Source organism: Pelodiscus sinensis, chromosome 15, assembly GCF_052426305.1.
Source record: "Pelodiscus sinensis isolate ZL-2025 chromosome 15, ASM5242630v1, whole genome shotgun sequence".
NCBI lineage: Eukaryota > Metazoa > Chordata > Testudines > Trionychidae > Pelodiscus > Pelodiscus sinensis.
The window spans coordinates 40,842,496-40,869,734 of NC_143066.1; the positions used below are offsets into that span (position 1 = coordinate 40,842,496).

The window sequence follows — 27,239 nt, forward strand, 5'->3', positions numbered from 1 at the left end:
TACATTATGAACAAGACAATAGTATTTAATCCTGATCTGAGGAGACGTGTCTAATTACCCATTACATTTAGACAGCTAAAAACAAACATACAGGCCGTCCTCGCTACAAGTCCAAGATACATTCCAAAAAACTTGGACTTACAGCGAAACAACTTACAGCAGGGAATTCTCTTCCTCGGGCTGACTTCTATTTGCGCAAATTTGAGGGTTTGGGAGTTTTTTGCATGCGACTTAAGAGCAGGAAATGGGAGGACTTATAATGCATCAGTTCCTACAAGCGTCAACAACTTTAGCACATACTGGCGCTGGAGCACACAAAATCTGGTAGGCTGGGCCCACCCTCCCCACAGGCTCTGGTGTGTGAAGGGAATGTGGAGTGTCTCTCCTCAGTTGGGGGGGCTACATCAGGGAGGGGTATTTTTTTGTTTGTTTGTTTTTGCTTCCCACATGTGCACGCCCCCCCGCCCCCATTTTTATGTGCATCAGCAGCCCCTGGCCCAAAAAAGGTTCCCCACCCTTGAGCTATAGTATATGCTCAGACTAGACTTAGGGGCAAACAAACACTACCTTATTTCCAAAATATGCTGCTTCAAATTAATGTTGCCTTTTTCCAGGAACACAATTCTAGCATGGGATTTCCTATACATGCATTCACCCCTATCTATGCCCACCTCTTGGTAAGACAGCACATGAACTTTTCAGGAATAGGATGAAATGTTTTCTTTCATGCTTATGAATGGAAAAAACTAAGGTAGCATCCTCATTAAGATTATATTTAATTCAGGGTCAGATCTTGGCTGAATTCTAATAATTCACTTTTGGAAGGTTTAACTTTCAACAAATAGGAAGCAGTGCTTCTCCTTCCATTTCTGAGGACAGCCCAATGAGGGGTGTTAAGAGACTAACCTTTCTGAGCAAATCATATTCTCCAACTCAGGAAAGAACTTGGGGGACAGATTACACTAGACTGTAAATTCCCCAAGGAACAGACGTTGTCCTCCTGTGAGACAAACTGAAAAATGAAACTGTAATTCTGAGGGGATACTACCACAATACAAACTACCAACTACAGAGTGTGTACAATAGAAGCTAACACTTCCAGAGAGTCCATTTCTCTTCCTCTTTTCCTTTGTAAAAAGTTTACACTGATTCAGAATAGATGAAGTACTATTTCCCAAATAATTTCAGCAATGATTAAAGCTTGGCGTATTCTGAAGTCCCAATGCAGCTATTTATTTTCAGTGTGTTCCTAGTCAGATCGATAGAAAGTTAACATCCACACATGCTGGTCCCGTGCCCAGGCAATGTAAGCCATACCACAAATACCAAACCATCCATGATTATATGCACCCAAATCACCACCATATATTTAGCAACCAAATACAAGGATGTGGCGTTGCACAAAGCAAAGGCGGCAAGTGACAATTGTGTGCTCAGTACCTACCACAAAAACCCTTCTCGTACAAAGCAAGGCAAACCAGTAGCTGGCAGATGCCAGTGATACAGCCCAAGACGTGTAGCTAATCTTTAGGTCCCAAAAAGTCAGCATCACCTTGAGCAGTCTGCACTTACGGTGAATGAAAATTTATTGCACAAACTTTAAATTATTTCCATCTCTCTATTGGGAGCTTTGCATTCATCACCAAATGAAAGCCTCAAGTCAAACTTTAGAGGTTAGTAACAATAAATACTCTAATTCTGGAACAATATGGCATGAACTGACCCGAACAACTGTTCCTGCGGTAAGAACCAGTTTGGCTGACTGAACTTACAGTTCACAGCATCCAGTCATGGAGTCTGTTCTGGTACAGAGGTTTTTCCTCTTCCAGAAGGGATTTAATACCCAGTCCTTCAGGAAATTTGATGATCTGCTGGGTGCCATTTTTAAAAACACAAGAACTACAGCTGTAGAAGCTTATGAACAAGTTTGCTGATACAGGCCAGGTCTACACTAGGGGGCAAAGTCTAACTAAGGTACACAATTCCAGCTACGTGAAAAGCATAACTGAAGTGAACATACCTTAGTTCTACTTGCCACAGCATCCCCACTGCAGGTGGTGGTGGGGGGGGGGGGGGAACGTGATGGGAAACTTTCCCATTGACTTCCCTTACTCCTTGTAACCTGGTGCAGTCCCAGAGCGGACAGGAGTGCAATCAGCAGTTGATTTGGCACATCCTTACTAGGCCACTAAAGCGACCCCCAGGAGATCAATCTCCCGGTAAGTTAAGATAAGGTCGCAGTCACAAACAAGTAGTTAAACTTCCATCATCTTCTTTCTCTTGCTCTACTGAGCTCTTCCAGTAAACTCTGCCCAAAGGTCTGGTCAGTTTTCTGATTTTAAGCTAAATGTTTATTTAGTTTTAACAAACATTGCATACTATGCCACTCAATTTTGACAAAATGAAGCTATTCTAATCAAAGGCATCCCAACAAATTCCACAAATAATCATCCTGGAAGAAAAGTGGATTGTTTCCTAACAGCCAGAGGGAAACCCAAGGCAGACTGTCCATATTAGCTGATCTGGAATGCCATAAACTAAACAAAGCCCTCTCCCAAGCAAGTCAAGAGACTTCGCTACTTACGAACAACTGCAGGACAGGCCCAATTCTACTCCAGCAACTTTGTAAGACACAATTTACTGCAATAAGGTCTTATAACATCACAACCCTCTTCACAAAATACATGTTGGTAGACATTTAAATACTGAACTATGGACATTCAGCTTAGTTTAAAATGATCTTTAAGCTACCACTGTGTGTTCAGGTACCACTGGAGCAGGGTAAGTGTGAAGACAGTGGCAGATTGTACATGTCAAATGTACTGCAAAACCTGTAGAATAAAGTGAGCATATAAAGACTGAACACTAACACTGAATTTTGGTGCTTGAACAACAACTTAAAAGCAAACCTCTTATGCATCACACAACTGGAGGTTTGTGGTTTAAATGTAGAATAAGTTCCTTGTTAGAGGAAATTACCACACAGACATTTCAGAGAGAAATTGTGTTTCTTGCCTCAAGTCTGAATCTGATTTCAATTTTAGATGTGAATAGATCAGAAGCAATTAGTAACTCTAAGCTTTTGCTGCATTTTCTGTTTTTATAACAACTGAGAAACTTGTCCATTGTCGAGCTGTACACTCATTGCAGCTATACTGTGCCTTGTTAGGCAATTAAATAACTTGCTGGAATGTTTTAGCTAGAGGGTCTCTAGTGACCCACTTTCCTGTATTTTTCATCTCTCTTCCAATAAACAAAGTTAGAACTTTACAGTAAATGAGTGTGTATGATCCCCACTGATAGGAATGAAAATAGAAAGTTCTGTTCACTGGAGATACTAAGTGCTGAAAGGAGTAGGAATGCAAACAAGTAGTTGAGTATACCTAGGCTTATTAGTTAATCTTTTTGACTACTCAAATTTCTCCCCACCTTGTTGTCTCTGTATCAGACACCACTTCGCAGCAGCAGCCATTGTCCAGGGGGGGTCCTAGCTCCCCGCTGACAGAGGCTGCTGCCACCCCATGCTGCTGCCTCTGTATCAGAGGCAGCAGGCAGCCATTCTGGGAGGGGAGCTGTTTTTTAAACCCGTCCCCCTCGCCGATTGGCTCCCACTTGGCACCCTGTACTCTGAGGCAGCAGTGTGGGGGATGGCAGGGGACTGAGTGGAAGTGGATTGCCCCCGGGGACTACAGAATAGTCGAGTAACTAATAGGAATGAATGCACCCTAGTAAGGAAGAATAAAAATGTCAAACATTTAACTCAAGATGGAGTCCAGCATTTTTTTTTAAAGCAGCACAATGGAACAGAACTGTGACATTACCTAAGTACATTAATTACTGACTTAACAGAATGAGACCGAAGTTCCCTCCACATGAGGCTAGAAGCTTTTAATTGTGGATAAGGGCCAGTTCCGTTGTTATATCATCTGGTGACCTGGGAGTTCCCTGACATTGCCACAAAAGAAAAGAGATTCCCTCAGACTTCTAAGTTTATTTTTTCCTGCCTTGGTTGCCAAGAAGTAGGTGGGCAGTGTACACTTGAACATGGTTTAAAGCTCCATGACAAGGGTTGATGCAGTTGCTAGACAACTATGTAGTGGAACAACATCTTAAATCTTGTTACACAATGAGATGTTGAAAACAGTAAGATATTTAGCACATGCAGCCATTAAAAGGTATGTTTAAAATACTGCTGTGCCATTGCTTAGTTTTAGATGCAGGCACACAATATTAATACCATATGCTTACAATAAAAAGGACAACCATATAAGTAGAATTCATAAGGCATGTTGAGTTAATTAAAAGCATTTAAGACTTTCTGGCGCATTGGCAAGATTGAAGTCTTGTATTTCAGTCACATGATCTTCCCAGAATTGAGAGAAAAATATTTGAAGCAGAAAATGCACATCTGGCCACAGAGATGGACAGTTTACATAACTTTAAAAGGACCTTCTCCCCTCCCCCAATACATGAAATTTACAGATTCAAGCATTCAAGGTGACGTAACAGTTTTCCAAATAAGCCGATTTATAACATTAGATAGTAGAGGTAGACCTTCTGAAATGTCATCCAAATAGCACTGCAGTAGTATTTGATAGCTGAATCTAGAGCAGTGTTCCTTGAGGTGAGCTGCCAGCTCAGGAAAAGCTGCTAACGAGATGCTCTGCTTTGTTTATCTAAAGGCTCCATAGCGGAGCCTCACAACTCCTCTTGGCTGGAAATGGTGAACCAGAGACAATGGGAGCCATATGAGGCTCCATAGCTACAGAGCCTTTCAATAAAAAAAGCAGAGCAGCTCTCCCAAAGCAGGCCTGCAGCGTCCTTTGAGGAACACTGATCTAGATGCTTAGTGTTCTAGAACAAAATCAGTGTTAAAAACAGCCTGCATAGAACTTGCAACAAGGCCAAGGGAAAAGAAGGCAGTTTGTAAAGAGAACCAGAACTGGGGATAGCAAAAACAGAGCAAAGCAAATCAAACAAGGAAAAATAGACACAATATGATGGGGATTAATTTGGCTACAACTACTTAAGAGAAAGATCTTGGAGTCACTGTGGAGAGTTCTCTGAAAACATCTACTCCGAGTAAGTCTACACGTCATTCCTCTCAAGAGAGGAAGAGGAATGCAAATGCAGACACCTGAAATTGCAAAGGAAGCAGGGATTTAAATATCCTGTGCTTCATTTGCATAATCGTGTTATGGCACTATTTCGAAATAGCACTATTGAGAGAAAAAATTGGGTTCTTTCGAGATAAAACCCTTCCCTCAAAATAACCCTTACTGCTCAAAAAATGAGTAAGGGTTATTGAGGGAAGGGTTTTATCTCCAAAGAACCCCATTTTTTCCTCTCGAAATAGAAATAGCGCCATAACGCAATTATGCAAATGAAGCGCAGGATATTTAAATCCCCACTTCATTTGCAATTGCAATATCATCAATTCACAGACACTTACCTTCCTTCCTCCCCCTCCCCCCCCCCCGCATCCCCCTTCTGTTCTGTAATGTGATTTGTCCTTTTCATATTTGTTCATTTTTTTAATTGTATCCTTTGGTATATATGGTTGTGACTACTTTCTTCCACTATTTGATCTGAGGAAGTGGGTCTGGCCCACGAAAGCTCATCATCTAATAAACCATCTTGTTAGTCTTTAAAGTGCTACATTGTCCTGCATTTTGCTTCAACTACCCCAGACTAACATGGCTACATTTCTAGACTGTTAGGAGTCATTAAAAAAGGGATAGAGAATAAGACAGAGAATATCTTATTGCCTCTATATAAAACCATGGCAGGCCATTAGATTTACATACTCATTAAGAATACAAGTATTTCTGCCATTCAACCTAGCACTGAGAAGCTTCGACTGGAATTCCATGGCCAGTTCTGGGCATCACAATTTTGGAAAGATGTGGACCAAGTCTAGTAGCAGCAAAAATGACTAAAGATCTAAAAACATGATCTATGTGGGAAATTTAACTAGATGTACAGATGTGGTCGCAACATCTCAAAAAAAGATATATTGGCATTGGAAAAGGTTCAGGAAAGGGCAACAAAAATGATGAGGGGTTTGGAACAGGTCCTATATGAAGATAGATTAAAAAGACTTGGACTTTTTAGCTTAGAAAAGAGGAGACTAAGGGGGGAAGCTCAGGGGGTCTATAGAATCATGACTGGCATGGAAAAAGTGAATAAGGAAAAGTTATTTACTTATTCCCACAATATAAGAACTAGGAGTCACCAAATGAAATGAATAGGCAGAAGGTTTAAAACACACAAAAGGAAGTTTTTCTTCACTCAGTGCACAGTCAACCTGTGGAACTCCTTGCCAGAGGATGTGGACAAGGCTAGAACTTTACCAGGGTTCAAAAAAGAGCTAGATAGCTTCATGGAGGTTAGGTCCATCAATGGCTATTAGCTAGGATGGGTAGAAATGGTTTCCCTAGCCTCTGTTTCTCTGGAGGTAGGTGACAGGGGAGGGATCACATAAGGATTTCCTGTTGTGTTCCCTCCCTCTGGGGCACCTGGTATTGGCCACTGTTGGCAGACGGGACAGTGGGCTAGATGAATCTTTGGTCTGACCCATTATGGCCATTCTTATGTTCTTATGCTCTAAAGCAGGGTTGGACAGCTTGAAGCTAGACAAACTGAGACTAAAGTGTATATTTTCAGCTGTGATAAACTATTCCAATAGCTAATTAATCCAGGATTGTGGTGGATTCTCCATCACTAACCATTTTTAAATCAAGTTTGGATGATTTTCTAAAAGATCTGCTCTAGAAATTATTTCGGGGTAGTTCTCTAGTTGGTGTGACACAGGAGGTCAAACTACAACAGTCCCTTCTGGCCTGGAAATCGCTGATGCCAAGGAAAGCCATTAGGAACTGAGCATTTAGTTAAAAGCTCAGTCTTTTCACTTTCAGTTGTCACACTGTGTAATGATTAAAAATTGGGCACAGCTTTCCGAAGAACTCTTAAACAGGTTCCCACCTAGGCTGTACTTTCCTGTGAAATAACTAACCTTCCATTTGGGACTGCTCATCTGAGAGCTGTGTTTTGCGTCACTGGACGCTCAAGTCTGTTTTTACGTTGCTTAGCTACAGTGTATACAGACACCACGTTAATGTGTCTAACATGCGGAGTTATGCTATTACCATTCTGGAGTGTGTCATGCACAATATGATGTTTTTGCTGGTCAAGCACGAATCTGGAAATTAACTCGATTACTAAGCATCTGAGAATGAATTATGGAGCTCTGAGTAAAAGTCTAACTTACAGTTAGTGGCCTCCTGCTACAGCTTGTGTTTTAACATTTTAGCATGCTTAGAAGTCAGCTGTCACATTGCAGAGCATTAGATTTAACTACATCAGACTTCTGTACTACAGTGTTCTTTTCACATGAGGAAACTGCATTAAAACCACTAGTTCTGTATGCCAGATCAGCTTATGGCGAGCTTTAAACCAGTTTATTAGAAATGTGATCGCAGTAGCACAGTGACTCATGTCTATTTCTGTTCAAGGCAAAAATTATAGAAGCTTCTTCCATGGTTTCAGTGTTACATAGTGTATTTTCTTCATCTGGAGCAACAGGATTACTTCAAAACAATTCAAATAGGGGAAAAAATTAAATGAATGTTATTAAGTAACTGTGTAACCGCTGAAACTGTCAGCAGTCCCATGGTTACACGTGGAGTGGCAGTCGGCTCCGATGCGCATGGGCTCAATGCTCCCTGTGTGTACAGGTTGAACCTCTCTCCTTTGGGACACTCTGGTCCAGCAACATCCATGGTCTGGGAGGACCACAGATGTTGCTAGACCAGAGAGCCCCAGCTGAAGAGGTTTAGAGTGGCTGGGGAACCCCAGGAACAGCTGAAGCTACCGTCCTGCATGCGGGACCAGGAAGCCCCAGGGGTGGGCTGACGGCAGCAAAGCCAGGCAGGTGGTGGTCAGCCCTCTGGCTTCTCTGGGGCAGCAGCCAGGAGGGGAGCCATGGGAGAGCCCAGATGCTTGACCTCCCCTAGTCCAGCAAATTCTCTTGTTCAGCACCATTCCCATCCCGATGGTGCCAGACCCGGGATGTCCAACCTGTACCAGCCCCTGCTTAAGTTTCTGGATGCAAACATTCAAATTGTTGGTATTGCTTCCTGTTTATACACTACCTTGGATTTTAAACGGATACAGTTAACCGCATCCATTGCAACATAACAGTAGTATGTAAATGCAGCAAACAACTGATTATAGCGGTTTGTCCATTACAAACCTATTAACAAAACCAGGATTCAGGTTTCACCAATGATCTACCCCAATGGTCCCCAACCTTTTGGGGCTGCCGCACGCCCGGGGCCACCCATGCGCCACGTGCCCAGGGGTGGGGCCGGCCCCCATCACTCAGCAGGTGCACATAAATGCCCCAGCGGGCGCCATGGTGCCCGCGGGCACTGCATTGGGGACCACTGATCTACCCCTTCTTTGCTTTTGGACACTCAGTAATTAACTTTAAGTCTTACTTTCTATTTAAAAGTTTCTATAAAAAATGTCATGGGTTCCCTCGTAAGTGTTAAATACATTTGAACACCATATTTACACAAAAGTCTGAGCCAAGTCATTTTTGATGGATGAAACAGCTTACAACTTATGAGCAACATTTTCTGTCCTTCTGCAAAGGTCACTGACTTATTTCAAAATGGAATTGGTAACAGTGCATTACTTTATTTTTGTGGTTCTACTGGCCTTTGGATTCACTGTATTGCAGTCAATACAAACTGTTCTTGTCATTTTGCAATGTCAGTCACAAGAAAACAATTTACGCAAAGGAAAAAAGCCTCCACCTCACTTAAGTGGAGAATTTGTTACCTCACCCTACTAGGTTATTTAAGAAAGGCTACATTTCCTGTGGGATCAAAAAAGTATAAGATCCTTTGTGATATGTTTTTAAGAGAAATTAGCATTTTGTAAATTTAAGTAATTGAAGCCTTAGAAACAAATATTTAATGGCTATTTTACCCAAGTTGTTTGTTAAAATAATTCACTCTATAGAACAGGATCAGACATTCGAAAATCTCTAGTCTTACTTGTACATGCTCTAAGACGTGGTGGCTTAGACCCGGGAATATTAGTACATGTGAAGTGTGTCCTTGCTTCCAAAGGTTTTGATCACTATAACAATGAAACAACCAGTTGGTAAGCACACTTTAAGACAATGAACTAGATACAGAGAGGAATGATTTACTGAAACCATTCAGTAAGCCATCACCACAAGATGTGGATAGCTTCATACTACAGTATAGATCAACTGTGGCTCACTATTAATTTGTATTAGATCCACGTAACTCCTAGAGGCCCAATAGGTCAAAACTCCGCTATGTCATGTGCCAAATAGCTAGAGTTACATAGTACTTAAGAGAATGTGGTCCCAATCCCCAAATGGGATATCTAGAATCTACTGTGATATTCCTTGGCCACGGAGGGCTCAGTAACAGTGCTCTGCATTGCCATGTAGAAGAAATTCTATTACTTCCCTTTGTAGCAGAAGAGCAATTTAAAGGCCATGAAAACTAAATGTCACTTAATAACCGCTTGTCAATTGAGTGACTCATGTTTGCCTTCAACAGAATTTGCATAGCTCAGAATTTGGCAGTCATGAATGGATTTAAGAGCATCTGTTCAAGAAAATGAGGTTTTTCAGGATATCAAACCGCCCCCTCCATCCAAACCCCCACCCTCACCACCTTCTACACAGAGGTCTAATTTCATGTCCATTCACTGAACAGCATCTGAGCCCCATTTGGCGACAGAACAGAATATACACAAAGTAAAGTTTACACAAACATGCACACACACAAACTTACTGTAAACCCAGTATGTGTGATACTGGTATCTAGAATAGAGTCAAGACCTCCCTGGTCTGGTACCCTCAGGACCTGAGCTGCCCTGAACCACCAAGTTGGTCAGCCAGCCAGGGCTATCTGATCAAGTAATATGGATCAGACTGATGCCAGCTCCAGCCCTGGGGAAAATTAGTTGCGGCGGTGTAGTTGCTCCCAGGGCAGGTGAGGGACTTGAACCCACAGCCCCAGACTCCTGAGGCTGATACCTTAACCAATATGGCACCAGAGGATCCACCCGATCTCCCCACCTTCAGTGGCTGCCTTATCCTGCCTAACTTCAAAAGGGAGAGGGTAAGCAAAGGGGCAGCCACATCAAACATTGTATGAGCAGGGCCTGCATCATTAGCTGCGGGAGGGTTGTGGCAAAGGGTGGCAGCAGGAGTTGCCCACCCCCACTCACCATGGCAGCAGGAGCAGAAGTGACCAAGCAGCCTGCTCTGCCTCACCACCTAGCTCCTAGCTCCCTGCACTCAGCTTCACCCGGCAACAAACTGAACAACCAAGGCCTGGCTGCAATGAAGCAGAGTGCAGCAGCCTGGAAGAAGGTGGAGCAGAGGGGACTTACCCCTACTGCTGCCCTGTGCCAGAGGGGGGTTGCCCTGCCCCTCCCGAAGGACAGCCCTGATTATGAATTTTCAAAATACAGTGGAAAATCCAATGGCTGACTAATTCAGTTATTTGCCTCCCTTGGCCAAATTACACTGAATCCCGAATCAATCAGTATTAGGGTGAATACTAAGTGTTCATGGGAGTTTTGAGGCTGTACATCAAGGAAGGAAATGCACTCCTAAACGCATTCAGGCTACTAGTGAATAGTCTAGCAGCCCGACTATCCAGTTTCTGCACAATATTTAAGTACAGAAATTAACTGCTTAACAAGTTTTATATCATTATTGTCAGATTTACCTGGTGTTGCTCAGGTCCTTAACTCAATTTTTTTTTAAATAAAAAGGAAAAATATACATGCTTTATTGAAATGACTGTATTTTCCAAAAAGTGTTATTATTGTTAAGTTAATTTTAGTATATTTTTAAAAACAGGAATTCCATCAAGTGTATGTGTTTGCCTCGTCCCTATAAATTTTTATCACTTGCTATATTTTAACAAAGAAAGGGCTAGAGTCAATTTGGTTTTCAATAACACTGTCTTTTAGTTTTCAGACCTTGGGCATTGATTTAGCTATGCCAAAACAGAACACTACTCCAACTTTCTCCATTTCATCTCTGTACTGAGAAGCAATCCTATTCAAGGTTCATTCTGTTTTTCCTCACTCATCTTGGTTTTTAGGACCGTAGGTGATTGTCTTTTATTTTTGGTTTTATGAGAAGCAGACCCATTCTATGCACATCCTCTTTTCCTGGCACAACCAAACCCTTACACTTCTTTAAGAAGATTTATATTGAATTTGATAGTCCTAGCTCTTACTATTTAGAAGGAGTTCTTGATCAAACAGACAAATTCTCTAAAATACATAGATGGATGAAAGATACTTTGTAACAAGCAATATTTAAGAGCAACACTAAATGCCAATTACAGCAGTAAAATGACAATGTATTCTTCACTGCGCCTTTTATTTTGACTGTCAAATGGCTTGGAGAACTGCTAGATATCACTTAGCATAATCATTTTTATCCAGGGTGTGGACTATTAAAAGACACATTAGAACACATTTGTTGAGTCAGACTGACGTCATGCATGCAGGATATTGAAAAAACACTCCACTTCTCTAGGAGAGCTTATACTAAGAGAACTCAGTGGGATGCAACTGCTGTTATCCCATCTCCCATAAGGAAGGTCTGTAGGTGGCTTGTGGCAAAATCTGGAAGGCCAAGTGATTCAGATTTGCAGTTTGTATTCTAAGAGCCCAGGACCTTTATTTAAGAGACAACATCTCTGCCAATGCTAAGATGCACATGCACCTGTCAATATGAAGTTTTAAGATTTACATCTGATAAGATCATTTTCCAGGTTAACTGGTCTGATTCTGACACCTCCCTATTTGAATCACTTCTGGATAAATTTATCCTAAGAGCACCAAGAGAATTCAGTGGCAATACAAATAAGTTTCTAGAATCAGGAAAGAAACCATAATGATGAGTAACATGCTACACATGAACTCTAGTAGACTTATTAACTGCAAACCTGTTTCTTAAACTAACCACATCCTTGTAATAAACTCCTTTGAAAATTGGTGTTAGTCAAGTGCACATTTCTATTTCTACTGCTTGAAAAAACCTCACCGGCATTACTTTCTGAATATTATTTGTTGAGATAATTACAACTATAAAAAGCCAAATACTTATTTCAGACCCTGGTTAGAGAATCTATTGGTCTTAGACACAAGAACAATTAGTATTTCAATACTGAAGCAATAGAACACTTACAATTATAGTTCTAACTTCCCTTCAGTTTCTACCTGGCAGAATCTATGTATGATCATGAGCAGTCAAGGATAAAGACACAAAGAATAGTCTTAGTCACTATTTTACCATCTCTTGACACTGAGGAAAGAGAATATAGCAGAGTATTGGGAATGAAGAATTTTAAGCGCTTTACATACAATTAAATTATGCTGGTCTATTCAGCTCTATAAAAGTGAAACTAACAGCATACATTTGTCATTGTGGGACATGCAGAATATATCAATTACTTATCTCAAAGGGTGGAGCCAATCAGCTATCCAAAACAAAGTATGTATTGATGACAAAAATGGACAATAATTTTATATGCAAATTCCATAGCAGAAAAACTCATTGCCACATATAATGCCACCAACTAAAAGCTACACACTATCCTACAAGATTATGTATAACAAAATCAATCAAGCCATCACTTGTATCTTAAAAACCTTGCAAATAACTGAATAGGCAAAAATGAGATAGAGATAAGGAATTCTGTAAATTATTAATTCTAAAAGTTGAAAAATTCTATTATCTAATGACATACTGTCAGCTGTGACCGGCAGATACAGTATGCAGCTCCCCACATGAAAAACAAACAGATCCAATTCCCAACTGAGCTATGGCCAAAATGCAAACCTAAGCAAAAAGTCTTTTGGAAACAGCTTCATGCTCCTGGCATTGAGGCTTCAGATGAAAGAAGCATTACCTTAGTTACCTGCACATCAGCTGATTACTGCAAATTAAGTCTTCAACTGTACTATTTCTTGCACATTTTGTATTGCCATTTCACCCTTCCCTGTAGCAACACTGACAAAAATGCCAAATGATAATGTCCTGGGTAAACAAGGCAATTAAATCAATAAGATATAAAGCAGTCTAGAGGACATGGTATTTAAGTTTAATTCAGTTTCTTCAGAAGACTGTATGCAAATACAGTAACAAGCAAAATTGGTGGGTATATGTAGAATAAAAAGGTATTAAGGCATTAGCCAGGAATATTCCCAGCTACAATACTTGACTTAAATCCTCAGAGCAAAGCACACAAATTCCTCAGGTTTCAGCACGCCAAATCTCAGTGCATTCCAGATCAGACACTAGACCACATTCCCATCTTCCTATTAGAAAGATTAGCACAGGGAGGCAAATCATAACCAGCTGGCTCAGACTGATGTTCAATTTTTATACTGACATGGAATCCAAGTCAGAGACTGAAAGTTAAAGTTATTACACATTCAACATTCTAGTACAGCCAAGTTTTAAAAATAAGGGAAATGTTTAATGATGCACAGTTAAGTGATCGATCACAACCAAAGGGTGACTTATCGCATCTGCTTAGACACAATAAATTGACCTCAGGGCTCTTCCATGGACTTTCCAGGACAAGAAAAGAAACCAGAGTCAACTGGAAAGCACCCCAACAACCTTACTGCCTGGTAGACGCCACAGTAAGTACATCGACTTCAGCAATACTATCTACATAACTGTGTAAGTTAGATCGACGGAGAGAGGGCAGAGGGTGTAACAGACTACGCCTTAGCCAGTGAAACCCATTGCCACTCTAGGAAGGCCAAGAACTTAGGATTCAAAAACAGGATGGGCATTGATATAGTAACAAGAACATCCAGAGTAATGCTAATAAAGGTTAAAAATCATGGAAGGGATGCAATACTATTGCTTGAAATCATAAAACCTCTTCTGCTGAAGGGTGCTAAGATGATGCTTCCTGTAATTGCAAGTTATAATGGTCTAGTAAGGAGTTCAGGAGGAAGTTGCAAGTAAGTAACTGGCACTATCATCAGATAGTACACCCAGGCTGGACAGGTCTCGAGCCCAGATCCCGCTTTAGTCTGTTAACTGGTTAAATGCTAGGTATTGATATTTTGTTTTACAAACTATTCCTGGCTCTTCAAATTCTGTCCATCTAATGCAGAGTTGTGTGTTTCCCGGACTGCATTACTTGCAGTAAGTCGCCAGGTAAAAGAAAGCTCTACACCAGAGATAAATGGTTGTTAGAGTATCAAAAGGAAGTGGGGAACCTAACACCATCCCCCAGTGAAATCCAAAGGATAAATACTGCACAACATCTAAATAAGGGAAGCGAATGGTTTTGAAATCCTTTTTTTAATCCAACTCTCACCCTTAATTATTTTCTTTGAGCTCCACACAGGCAGGGCAAGGAGAAGAAGCTGCCCCCCCAGTTTGCAGCTGCTGGCTTCACCAAGTGGGAGAGCTGGCAGCGCAGCCCGCTTAATCAGTTAACCAGTTAACCTATGGTTTAACTGGTTAACTGATCAACTGGGATTTTACATCCCTAGTATAGATGTGCCAAAAGTTGTAGATAAAAACACGAGTTTCCAACACAAAGAAGGATGGTAGTTTTAGGCAAGGAATACATACCACCATGTTGACTGAAGTGAAGGCCTGTATCTTTCATACCCATGAAAAGGTCAATTGTCATAGCTATCTTTGAAGAAAAGACCATTAACCCTAACCAGGTAAAAGTAGACATTTTTCTTACAAGAACAGAGGATTCCACTGAAAAACAGAAGATTCTCAGATGCTCTGCAAGGTAAGGGGAAGTTGTACATACAAACCACCAAATGTTATTTTTAAGAGTGTAAGAACACCTGCAGAAGAGGAAGTTATTGCTATCCATCCTCTCTCATCTTTTCATCAGATGGCCTTTTTGTTGGGGTGTCAGCTGTCACCATTAAATGATGGCTTGAGGGAAAAAATTAACATTTTTAATATGTTTTTAAAGTTGTTTCCTATAGCATAGTGAGAAGGTGCATAGTGTCAAGCCTCAATTTTTCTCATCTCAAATGCTGTAATTGTGAAGAAACATTCAAGTCATGTTTTTTTCCACACCAATTGATGCAATAATGTCTGACAGAGTGCACAAAGAGCCTGAAAAATAGCTTTATGGTGTGAATTGAATTGCTTGATTAATTTCAAAAGGCATCAACTCAAATCTAGTTTAAATATCAGCAGTGTAACTTAATTCACAGCTGTCCAAAAAAACCTAGTTTTATATTATGAAGAATTTGAATATCTACTTCTATCTACTCTACTGGATAACCATTCATTTTGGATTCAGAAGTGGATGGATTTGGGAGGAACCAACACATTTTACCCCTCCCCCAATCCAGAATTAACCCAGAGGGATACCCAAGATTCAAAGAAAAACCAAGCCAGGGGAGCTGATAGGCATTCCAACAGGATGGGTGGGGGGTGGAAGTGTTTCCACTTCACCATATTCTGTATCGTTATTACAAACTTGAGTATGCAAACATTTAACATCGGTGCTGAATGTCATTCCTTTAAGTAAATGTAATTTAAATCAAGAACTGTGATACAAGGCTATTATTATCACTGCACGTTGGAGTTAATGGAGTGTGATTGGTTTCATTTCCCTAGAAGGGAGCTGAAGTGGGCAACATGCTTCAGAAGTCTTGAATGCATACTGCAAGCCACACAAATGACTTTCCCTATTACTGGAAGGTAGGGATGTTAAAATGCATTTCTTTGTACAAATGTGTAGCCACTGAAATGTTCAGTGGACACACACTTGCACGCTGTGGGGAGGCAGAGGCAGGAGCCAGTGCTTGCAGGGAGCTGGCTTTAAAGCCAGCTCCTGATGAGCATGGACTCCGGTCTTCCTCCCCACCTCCGCTGCCTCTGAATCAGAGGCAGGTAGGGAGGAGGGCAATCAGCTGAGCAATCAAAGCCAGCTCTCCCTTCCCCCACCCCTGCCTGATCCCCTCACTCTCTGCACTGCTGCCTATCCAGATGGGGGAGGGGGAAGCAGATGGCAGGCTCCCTCTGAGCACTGGCTCCCTCCTGCCCCCCTGTGCTGCTGCCTCTGTGGGAGGGGGCGGGGGAGAGAGAGAGGAGGCCTCGCAGAGCCAGACCCCCTCACCCTCCACACTGCTGCCTCTCTAGAAGCAGCTGCTGTAGGTGGGGAGGTAAGCTCCACAGAACACCGACAGACACCACCTCCTGTCTCCCCCTTGCTGCCTCTGATACAGAGGCAGCAAGAGAGGAGATACGTGTAGTCCTTATGATTAAAGGATAAACCCAGGTTTATCAGTTAATCGTGTCTATGACTACACTCTAACACCCCTACTGGACAGGGCAACTACATAACAGCACACTGATCTCACATGCTATGCTAAACGTGGTATAAAGGCAATGTCTATTATTGAAGTATGTTCAGACATAGCAAAAAAGTGAGTTCTTGCTTCCACCTAATGACTGATAATATCATTGGGGTATGAATGGGTAACTGGTTACCTGGTAATCATCACCATTACTGCGTGATGCTTACTGGCTAACAGTCAACCGGCGTTTAGGAGCAACCACCCACCTATAGCCTGCCACAGTTGGAGGCCTGCTCCAGCCCCATCGTGCCGCAGGCCGTGAGTCAGCAGCCCCATGGTTGGGAGTAGGGATGTTAGTGAGTAGTTGACTGGCATATCATCAACTACTCACTTCCCCCACCCCTTGCTGCCTCTATGAGAGGTAGCACGGGGGAGGGAGAAAAACAGGAGCCGGTGTTGGAGGGAGCTGGCTTAAAAAGCCAGTTCCTCCAGCAATGGCCCCATGGTGCCGCCTGCCCTCCCCCCACTGCCTGTATCAGAGGCAGCGGTGGGTGTGGGGCATGAGGTATAGGCAAGGCTGGGCCTCCCTGCGGACAAAGGCTGCTGCCATCAAGCAGTCCCTGTTTGCAGTGGCCTGGGCTGGCTGCACGCAAGGGCTGCTCCGGCAGCTGCCACTGTCTGTGGCCCTCTGTGGCTGCCCCGAAGGGGCTATTGCCGGAGCAGCCTCTCTTTGTAGCATACAGGGGCTGCTGCAGAGAGAGCCGGGACTGAGCAGTCCTGGCTCACACTGGTCCAGGATGCTGCACCTCTGCATTTTAGATGTTTAATTTTAAACAGCCCGGCTGCTCTTACTACATTTCAAGTACAGAGCTGCAGCAGAGGTGACTCCTGGAGCCAGCACGAGCCAGGACTGTTCAGTCCCAGCTAGAGCGAGCTCCTGGAGCTACTCCTGCTGCAGCTCTGCAGAGCCGTCCTATTGACTAACTGTGTAGTCAACACAATTTGTATCGATTGCACGATTAGTTAGATAACCCAGTTTAACATCCCTAATTGGGGGCTGCTCCAGCATCCCGCTTAATGGATTAACCAGTTAAACCTAACAACCGTTTAAACAGGACTGTACATCCTTAACTGGCATACAGATTCTGCAGAAATAAGCAGCTGTTCTCTTGGTTATTTTCAGTCATTCCTTTTAAATATGGACTTAAAGAGCAATAACCATGAGTTTTAAGTAAACAAAAGTTTTCCCTGGACATTACCTTGCAACTCCCTAAATTGCTAAATCAGCAAAACATGCATGTTTATATTTGGCCAGCATACCAGTGCTAAACACACCACTTAGTCAACTCCAAGACTATGGCTCAGATATAATCTAAACCTGAACTGTAGTTTATTCAGTCTGGTCTCAAGATCTCTGGTTAAAAGGTATATAACCACAATGGACAACCACCAAGGTGCACTCTCCAAAGTCTGAAGTAAGTTTTCCTTCTCAATGTTCACTCTTCCATTTAATTCTTTATACCATTTGCAAAGTAAGTGGCTTAATGCTCTTTGGAAAGAGTCCATGCTTGCAATCCTGCACTCACAAGAAACTTACAATAGGACAAGCCAGTATGAATGAGCAAAAAACTGATAACGAAATGTTTCCATTTAAAGAGTATAAAGAATTATGATAAAGAGAATTAAAAGTTAAGAAATATCTTGATCACCTCTGGGTTTCATGACATGTTAATTTTCATAACTTTCATTTAGTTTCTCATAGGAAAAGTTGAAAGTTATTCTGTACATTTGTTTACATTTTAATGAAGCCAGTGACTCCACTATTCCAGGCACAGAGTATTAGCACAGCAACCGGCTGCCTGGCAGAGGAATGTGCTTGATAATCATGCTTATATGGTTGCCACTCCCTGAGAATACCAGCAATGAAACAACTTTGATAGCTACAGTGTCCGCCGGACTCTAGCAATAAAGACATATTTCTTCTGCACTAGTCAAAGATCACCTTCAAGGTGAAACTTCTATTGTACACATTGCTACATATAGTTAGGATTTCATGCACTCTTGCTATTCATTTTGTTCAGCTGCATATGGCATTTCTTAGCTGTAAATACTTCCATACATGTTCCAAGAAGCTCCACTTAAGATCAAACTCATGGTTCTAGGGCAGCGGTTCTCAAAGTGCAGTCCTCAGCTCAAGCTCAATCTCTCCCCCCACTTTCCCCACACAGTGGGGAGCCCACGCTGCCGCTGAAGCCTCACGGTTGCCATGGTGGTGGGGCATGCAGGTGATGGTGGGGAGGTGAAGAAAGCAAGCTCACTACCCCAACCCTTTGTGCGGGCTGTGGAGCTACAAGTAGAGGAACGTCACCACACCTTCCTCCATGGGAAAGTCCCACCCACTGCTGGGCGTCCGCCTCACCTAGGCCCTGCCGATCTCGCGGTCGCCCCGGGAATAGTGGCACACCCCTCGGTTGCTCCCGCGGGGCTGGCAGTAGGCTGGACTGCACAGGGCACAGCCATGCCATGCCCAGTGGCGGTGGGAGGAGGCGGTGCTGGGGCTCAGAAGCTCACACTTGGGGGACGCAGGTGGGGACTTGGGGCCCTTTAGGGCTTTGCACTTGCAAGGACTTGGTCTGGGGGGAGGGGCTGAGCCGCCTTAATGCCTGCCCCCCAAAGGCATCACTGACCAAAACCCCCCTGGGACCTCACCCCCAGCAGGGCTTGAAACCCTGGTGTCACCCACCTTCCCACCCCCGCCACACTGCACCATGCACAGCCTCCCCGCCCCCCATTTCCCTGACATCCCCTTGACCCCAGCCCTTTTCCAAGGGGCACCCTGCCCCCCCATCTCGCTGAACCGCCTCAGCCACTCTACCCCCACCCAGGTTTATCCTCAGACACTCCCTGTCCCCATTTCCCTGCCCTGGCCAAACACCCTACCCCAAACCACCTATTGCACTCACCCTCCTGGCCAGACACCCTACCCCCAGCCTGCTCCTGAACCCTACCTCCCACCCAGACCTCGCAACCTGTCCCCCTTCTCATACTCTTCCTGCATTCCCAGCCTTATCCCACTCACTATCAGTCCTGACCCTCACACTGTACTCCTCATTTCTATCACCACCCCTGAGCCTAAGGGGATCCATAAAATCCACTAACTCTGGAACCCCAGAAAAGTAAATCTGGCCTACAGAAAGCCCTGAACCTCAGTCCTCCCTGTCCCTTCCCTTCGCCCTAGGGGGCTGGAGCATTAGAGGAGTGAAGTGTCTCAGTTGGGGACCACATCAGTGACAGTTGGAGGTTTTTGGAGCAGTTATTTTGCTTCTCACTTGTGTGGTGCCCAACTGATTTTTCTGTGGGTCAGCGGCCCGACAAAAAACATTCCCTATACCCGCCATAAAAAGGAAACATTGAAACCTTGTGTGTTGAACATTATCAAACTTCATTTTAAATAAAGTTAAAATATTAAACTAACATGAGGAAGTTAAAATGCTTCATTTGTTGAATAATTGAAATTAAACCATTCTCCCCAGCTGCAGCACTAGTGAAATGGCTCAGGCATAATTATGAAACTGACGGTGAGTTTCCATTAGCAATGGATGGTCTGCGGAAAGGCTTACGTTGAGCGAGGCGGTCCATGGGCCAAAAGCTTTGAGAACCACTGTTCTAGGGATGTGGCTGGTTCACTGGCCACCTGCAACACTGTGGGCAAGGGCACTCCTGTCCAGCCAGCCTCTTGTGGGAGAGGAGGCAGTTCCAGCCTGGCCAGAGCAACTTCCCTCCCACCCAAGCGGTTAACTGGTTAAAGATAACATGTAACTGATTTGATGGGATTTTACATGCCTACATTTTTCTATTAACTGTACAAACACTAGATATGATGTCTACCCCCAAAGAGCAAATACCTTAAGATGAGATGTAAGATGAAGATTGGGGCAGGAAAGCAAGAGCATGGAAGGGGTTTGAAATAATTTATTTAAAAAAAATCTTGAGATAAGTACCAGCTATCACTGTCTCCCCCTCAAGCCATCATTAGTTGACATTTCTTATTTGTTTCATGTAGAAGTGGATTGCCAAGAGAGCACACATCTCTTACAGGTTACTGAGAGTGCAAACAAAAGTTGAACCTTATTCCAGACCAAACTTTTAGCTCCAAAACCCCCCCACAATTCACACAAGACATAAATTACTCTAAACACTACAAATATATTTTAGAAGAACCCTAAATCACATTTCAGTATGTACAGATGACACCAAATTATGCTTAAGTACATGAATATTGCTTTAAAATAAGCAGCAACTAGGCCCAAGACCTTCCAAAAGATCTGAGACAACAAAACAAAACTCTAAAGCTATGTCTACACTGACGGGTTGTTACGCCAAAAGTATGCAAATGAGGCTAAGCATGGAATATCGCTGAGCCTCATTTGCATACCCAATGAACCGCCATTTTGCGGAAGAGGCTCTTACGCTAGAAGGAGCTGTCTACACTGCCCCTTCTTGCGCAAGAAAAACCCTCTTGCGCAATGCCCCTATGCTGATTATTTTCAGGAATAACGGCATTGCACAAGAGGGTTTTTCTTGTGCAAGAAGGGGCAGTGTAGACAGCTCCTTCTAGCGCAAGAGCCTCTTCCGCAAAATGGCAGCTCATTAGGTATGTAAATGAGGCTTGGTGATAGTCCACGCTTAGCCTCATGTGCATACTTTAGGTGCAACAACCCGCCAGTGTAGACATAGCCTAAGTTAGTGGCACTTTGGTTGCTACAAAGGCCTGACTTCTCTGCCAAAGACTACCCCTTATTTATGCAATCTGAGTTTTGCTGAAAAATATCAATCTTAGAATTACTACAGAGAGATTATAAATAAAATTTAGCAAAATTATAGGAAATGAAAGTGAGAAAGTTAAAATATGAACAGGAAGCGTACAATGCAAATAATTTTGTAGGAACTTTGTGTAGCCCAACTTACAAATCAAAGAACTGTACTGCCACAGTTACAGCCAATCCAAGTGGTAAAACAGTCCTTGCCTTTTTGCATCAGTATAACATACCTTCAACAGATTAAAAGTTTTTGCTTTCTTGTTCAAATTATATTACTGAAAAGCAATATATTGATAGGCCAAACACATATGAGAAGCAACATTTTACACAAGTTTTAAACTCACAACACACTAGAGATGTCAACATTTAATTACATGAAGGAAATATTTGATCTTCTGCACATTTTTCTGCTTTGGCTAACAAATATAAACAATTGCACAAATCCCTGAAGTGACACTCTATATGTGAAAGTCCTCGATAACATGATACAGAGTAACATAAATATCAGAATTTTTACATGCCTAATTTCATGAAAGTAGCATTTCCAAAGCCACTTTCTGTATTGACATAGGAGGATAATGGTAGACAGATTGACTCTCTCTAGTCCAGCAACATCCATGGTCCAGCATGATTTTAGTTAGCTGGGTGGCCATTTATCACAGCTTTGGCCAAGTTTCCTAAAGTAAGTCTCAAAGTTTTTACAGCCCCCAAACTTGGCGCTCTGTGTTCGGTACTGTTCTTTAGCTCTAATTTACCCCTAAACGTCTTCTAAGACCCTATCAAGCAGTGGAAGGGTCAGTAATGCTGCCGGACTATACTGGCCTCCCATGGTTCAGCAAATCCTCTGGCTCAGCACTGGTCAGATCCCGAGGATCTCCAGACTAGAGAGAGTCAATCTTTATTGATTTGGAAAGCAGCAGATAAAAGTCTTAAGTGGTGGCCAGAAGAAACGAAGTTCCTGAAGTTACTAGAGTAGTGCAACCTCACAAAACACTGTCCTTACAAGGAAACAGACACAGCCTGTCCATGAAGTGGAGGGGATCTGTCTGGTGTAGTTGCTTTGTGGATCTGTCCTCTTCCATACATTTCACCAGGCCAAGTTCTAACAGCTGCCCCCCCCCCCACCTCGCGGGGCAGGGGGCGGACCCCGCCAGCCCCCCCCCTCACCTCGCGGGGCAGGGGGCGGACCCCGCCAGCCCCCCCCCCTCACCTCACGGGGCAGGGGGCGGACCCCGCCAGCCCCCCCCCCTCACCTCACGGGGCAGGGGGCGGACCCCGCCAGCCCCCCCCCCTCACCTCGCGGGGCAGGGGGCGGACCCCGCCAGCCCCCCCCCCTCACCTCGCGGGGCAGGGGGCGGACCCCGCCAGCCCCCCCCCTCACCTCGCGGGGCAGGGGGCGGACCCCGCCAGCCCCCCCCCTCACCTCGCGGGGCAGGGGGCGGACCCCGCCAGCCCCCCCCCCTCACCTCACGGGACAGGGGGCGGACCCCGCCAGCCCCCCCCCTCACCTCGCGGGACAGGGGGCGGACCCCGCCAGCCCCCCCCCCTCACCTCACGGGACAGGGGGCGGACCCCGCCAGCCCCCCCCCCTCACCTCACGGGACAGGGGGCGGACCCCGCCAGCCCCCCCCTCACCTCGCGGGGCAGAGGCGCCCCCCCGCGCGGCCCGTACCTGCCCACGGTCTGGTTGGCCAGCAGCCGCATGCGGTTGAACTGCTTCTTCATGGCGGCGGCTCCGGTCTCCGCCTCCGGGGGACCCGCTGCGGCCGCGCCCGGCGCCTCCCTGCTCCAGCGGCAGCGCGAGCCCCGAGCGCCGCGCTCAGCTCGCACCCCAGCCGGCCTCCCCCCCCCGCCGGAAGTCACCGCCACTTCCGGCTCCGCCTTCCCCGGCTGGCGCGGGTCACGTGGGTGCCCGCGTCACGGGAGACGCTCGCTTGCGGCGAGTGGGGGGGGGGGGACAACAACATCCGGGCTCTGAGACGCGGAACTGGCGGGAGGTCACGTGGTGGGGTCTGCGGGCTGGGCAGTGATGGGGGAGGGGCGCAGCTAACGCCACGTGCCCCAGAGGGAATCCTCACGTGACCCCTCCCCTGTGGCCTAGTCCCAGCCCCTGACAGACAGGGGGGGGGCCCCTCCCCCCCCCCCGCCATGGGGCCTGCCCCCAGGAATGGCTCCAGCTCCCCTTCCTGGGAGGGGTCAGTGGGGCGCTCTGTGGTCCCCAGGCTGGGCCCCGGGGCGGGAGCGTCCCGCGGATGCAGCCGCCCCGTGTCGCCGAGCGTCCGTCTGCGGCGCCTGGTGCGGGGCGGTTGCCGCGTCGTTCGTCCGGTGCTCCGGGGGGCCGGAGGTCGCCCACGGGAATGTTTGGATTGGCCTGGTGGTCCGTGGACTGAAACGAGTCGAGAACCACGGGATTAGCCGCTGTGGGAAGGCAGGGCCCTGGGACAGCAATGTTCCCTCCCGACTCCCTCCTTTCATGTGCGGAATACATTTTATGTGCACTGAGGCACGTGTGCATGTGCACAACCCATGAAGCCGGCGTGGGCGCTCTGCTAATCAGCTGGACAGCATTTGAATCCTCGGTGGCCTCCCAACCGCTCAGCTTACAGGGAACACTGGGCAAGATGGACCTTTATTCTGATCCAGAATAGCCATTCTTATGTTCTTCATAACAAGGGCATTGTTTGCTGCTTTTTGCAGCAATCACAAAAAAATAATGGACATTCCATGTACTAAGGGACTGTTGGCAAGGTTAAGTAGTAGCTTTTAGCAGGGTGCAGTAATGCTTATGGCAGAAAGTGATTGTGTCCTATGCCTAGGTAGAATTCAGTGAGGCCAAACGTGATTACTCATCTCTGTTGGAGTTTGCCCAGGACACTAGGGCTCAAGATCTGCCAGAAGTACAATCTTTATTATACTTTAAACAAGTATTTACCAGCTTATTTTACCCCCTAATTTTGCACCACTCTCTTCAGTATTTGCTTTAACAAACCAAATGCATTCGCTTTAGTACTGACTCAGAGGGAAGCCTGCGAGCTACTATGAAACATCAATATCACAACTTACTGCATAGTGGGTTCCTTTCCTGTGTCATCTTTTGGTAAGAATCTGTATTAAAAAATAGAAAAGTAAATAGAAATCTGTTGTAATAACCTGCTTTTACAGCAGTATTCCTCTATGGCTCTCAAAAACATTTCAGGTGTTCAACAGACATTGATGAAATCCTATGAAGCAAGTGAATATCTCCACTTTACAGATCAGGGCAGACAGCAAGACCCACAACCAGAAATATACCCATAAATACTGCTTGTTCTCCAAGCCATCCTGTCGTTTAGCCACAAAACCAGTGTTCTCTTAGGTGACATTAGTATTATTATTAGTGTTATAGTAGTGTTTAGAGGCACCACCTGAGACCAGGGCACCATTCTACTGGTTATTTTAGTAAGAGAGTCCCTGAAGGGTTTAGAAAATCTAACAAAGAAACACAAAAGCGAGTGCCCTGTCCACTAGGCCACTCCAGATCTCATCCCACCTCCCTACCTTCAGGACATCCCTTATCCTGCCTTCCTAATATCATTGTCTGCTCCATCCCTGGGAAAACTGGTGTCAGGGTGGGGGGGGACCTCAAAGAGAAAGAGTGGGAAGTGGGTTGCTCAAGGTTACCCTGCAGGTCAGGAGCAATACTGGAGTGAACCTAGTCTCCTGATTCCCATCCTAGTGTCTTATTTACTTTTGCTTCCCAAATATAAAGTGAATTGTGAACAGGTAGGTAGTTTTTTTTAAATTTAGGGTGTGTCTAGACTACATGGCTCCCTTGACGGAGCCGTGTAGATGAGCTTGCTAGACATAGCAAAATGAAGCGAGGCATAAAGGATCTGACGAGGCATAAAGGATCTGACGACAAAGGGTTCTGGGGTCGGCTGATACCCGTCTAGACTACCGTGCTGTGCCGACAATCAGCTGATCGGCACAGCATGGCAGCCATTTTGATGTAAATGAAGCAGCGATTATTTAAATTGCTGCTTCATTTTGCTATGTCTAGTAAACTCATCTACATGGTTCCATCGACGGAGCCATGTAGTCTAGACACACCCTTAGAGACTGCATTATCCCCCTGCAGGAAACAAAGAAATCCCAGTGATGTGCAATGCAGATAGATTCCCAGCACAGTCACTTGTAATCAGTGGAAACTACTTGTGTACTGTGTGAGAACCATGCCGTAAAAAGGATTCTGGAACATAAAAGCTTTAGTGGGATCAGCTCTGGAATGTATCCGGCCATGCTGATGACTAAAAGTTTGCAGAATTGAAAACAATTTGAGAAAACTGATTTTTCCTCTCTTGTGAGCTGGCTTCTGGAGGATGAAGCTGGTCAGTCCTATTTATTAAACATTATTATTTAATTTGTATATTGTGGTAGTGTCTGTAGGCCTTCCAGGTCACACTCCCCTGTGCTAGATATGCTACAGACATATTGAAAAGGATAGATATTGCTCCAAAGAGTATTCAGTCTGAAAGACCCACAAGTTACTGTGTCTATGCTGCAGCATGCTGGTAACCTCAGCCTGCAGGGACAGGACTTTCCTGCTGGTGGTTTCCCTGAAGCAGGGGTCGGCAATCTTTTCATGCCAAAGTGCCAAACTACATCAACATTCAGAACAAGTGGTCAAAGAGCCGTATAAAAATGCCAATTTGCATGACTGAAAATATACAACTTAATAATACTAATTATTTACATGATGATTAATAATAGCATAAAAGAAACATTGTACTCAAGGACTTTATTTAATGGGACTTCTGCTGCTGCATCTTTTCACGCATTTCTTTGAAGTTTATGTCATAACAGGTCAAATTCAGCTTCTTGCACACATTCAGACTGTCTTCTGTCAATATTGAACAGAAATTACTTTTGATGTGATTCAAACTAGAGAAAGTATGCTCACACATATAAGTGGAGCCAAGCATTGAAAGTAAGGCCAAGCTGACATTCTGCATGGTGTAGTATGTGACAGGAAGTTATTTCCAAGTATGTAGAATCAGATCATCATTGTGCTCCAATTTCTTTGTGTCAGCTCATTTTTGTCAATTCTGCACGTTGTTGAGCAAGGCATTCTAAATCACAATTCAGCTTGGTGATTTTTTTCCACCCAGATATCCAATTCCTCAGAATCTGCTATTTTCATTTCCAAATCTCTGATTGAGATGCCTGAAATGACTATCAAATCTAGTTCTTCAACAGACACTTTATATGGACAACTCATAAACTTAAACAGAGCACTGTGTTTGCAAAAGTCAACAAAACAAGACTTGAATGCCATCAGGAGCTCAGAACAAAGCTGGCAAGCTGCTGCAAATCAAGGCTGTGATTTGGATTCTTTCTCTCATACGAATCACAAAACATTCATAATCTTTCAAAATGTGCCAATCTGCCCGTCTCGATATCTTTGATGAAGACAGTCAATTTTGACTCATATCCAAACACTAGCTATTGCAGAGTCATGATTGTATTTCCTTGCCCTTCTAGTTTAAAGTTCAACTCATTCAAATTACTGGTAACGTTGACGAGATAATAAAACCTGAGCAACCAGTCACTGTCTGAAAGCTCAGTGTGTTTGACACCCTTCATATCCAAAAATGACTTAATCTCCTTAATGCAGGTGGCAAAATGAGACAAAACTTTGCATTAATGATTAACCAGTGAGCATTGTGCATTAATAGATTGGGGTATTTGGAATCTATTTCCTTGAGCAGTGACTGAATTTGACAGTCATTCAGGGCTTGGGCAAGAATCCAATTGACAATGCAAATGACCAGTCCCATTACATTTCCGAGTTCAATTCCACAAGATTGCACACAAAGTGCCTCTTGCTGCACAATACAATGAAAGTTCTAAAGTGGGCGATTCAGATGTTCTGACAAAAGAGTAAGGAATCTCCTGTATTTGCTGACCATGCGAAGTGCACCGGCTGTACACGCAGACACAAGCTTATCCAATTGTATTTCTTTCTCGTTTATAATGTTCATCACTGGTAATATTGGT

The 27,239-nt window shown here is 44.3% G+C and overlaps 1 protein-coding gene across 10 annotated transcripts in view; it reads right to left on the reverse strand.

Moving 5' to 3' along the window:
• ARHGAP17 (Rho GTPase activating protein 17) overlaps nt 1-23,074 on the reverse strand; it is a 77,766-nt gene extending 54,692 nt beyond the window's left edge. For 6 of the 10 annotated variants that reach the window (XR_012896219.2, XR_012896218.2, XM_075899878.2 and 3 more), the window contains exon 1: nt 22,876-23,074. Coding sequence is in view for 7 of the 10 variants with exons in the window: in XM_075899878.2 (XP_075755993.2) it covers nt 22,876-22,928 (53 nt within the window). In the remaining 3 variants the exon portion in view is untranslated. Of the gene's footprint in view, nt 1-9,065; nt 9,692-22,875 lie in introns of those variants that run through there. The other 4 variants (XM_075899881.2, XM_075899872.2, XM_075899876.2 and 1 more) reach the window with 4 other exon arrangements.
• Nucleotides 23,075-27,239: the final 4,165 nt, after the last annotated feature.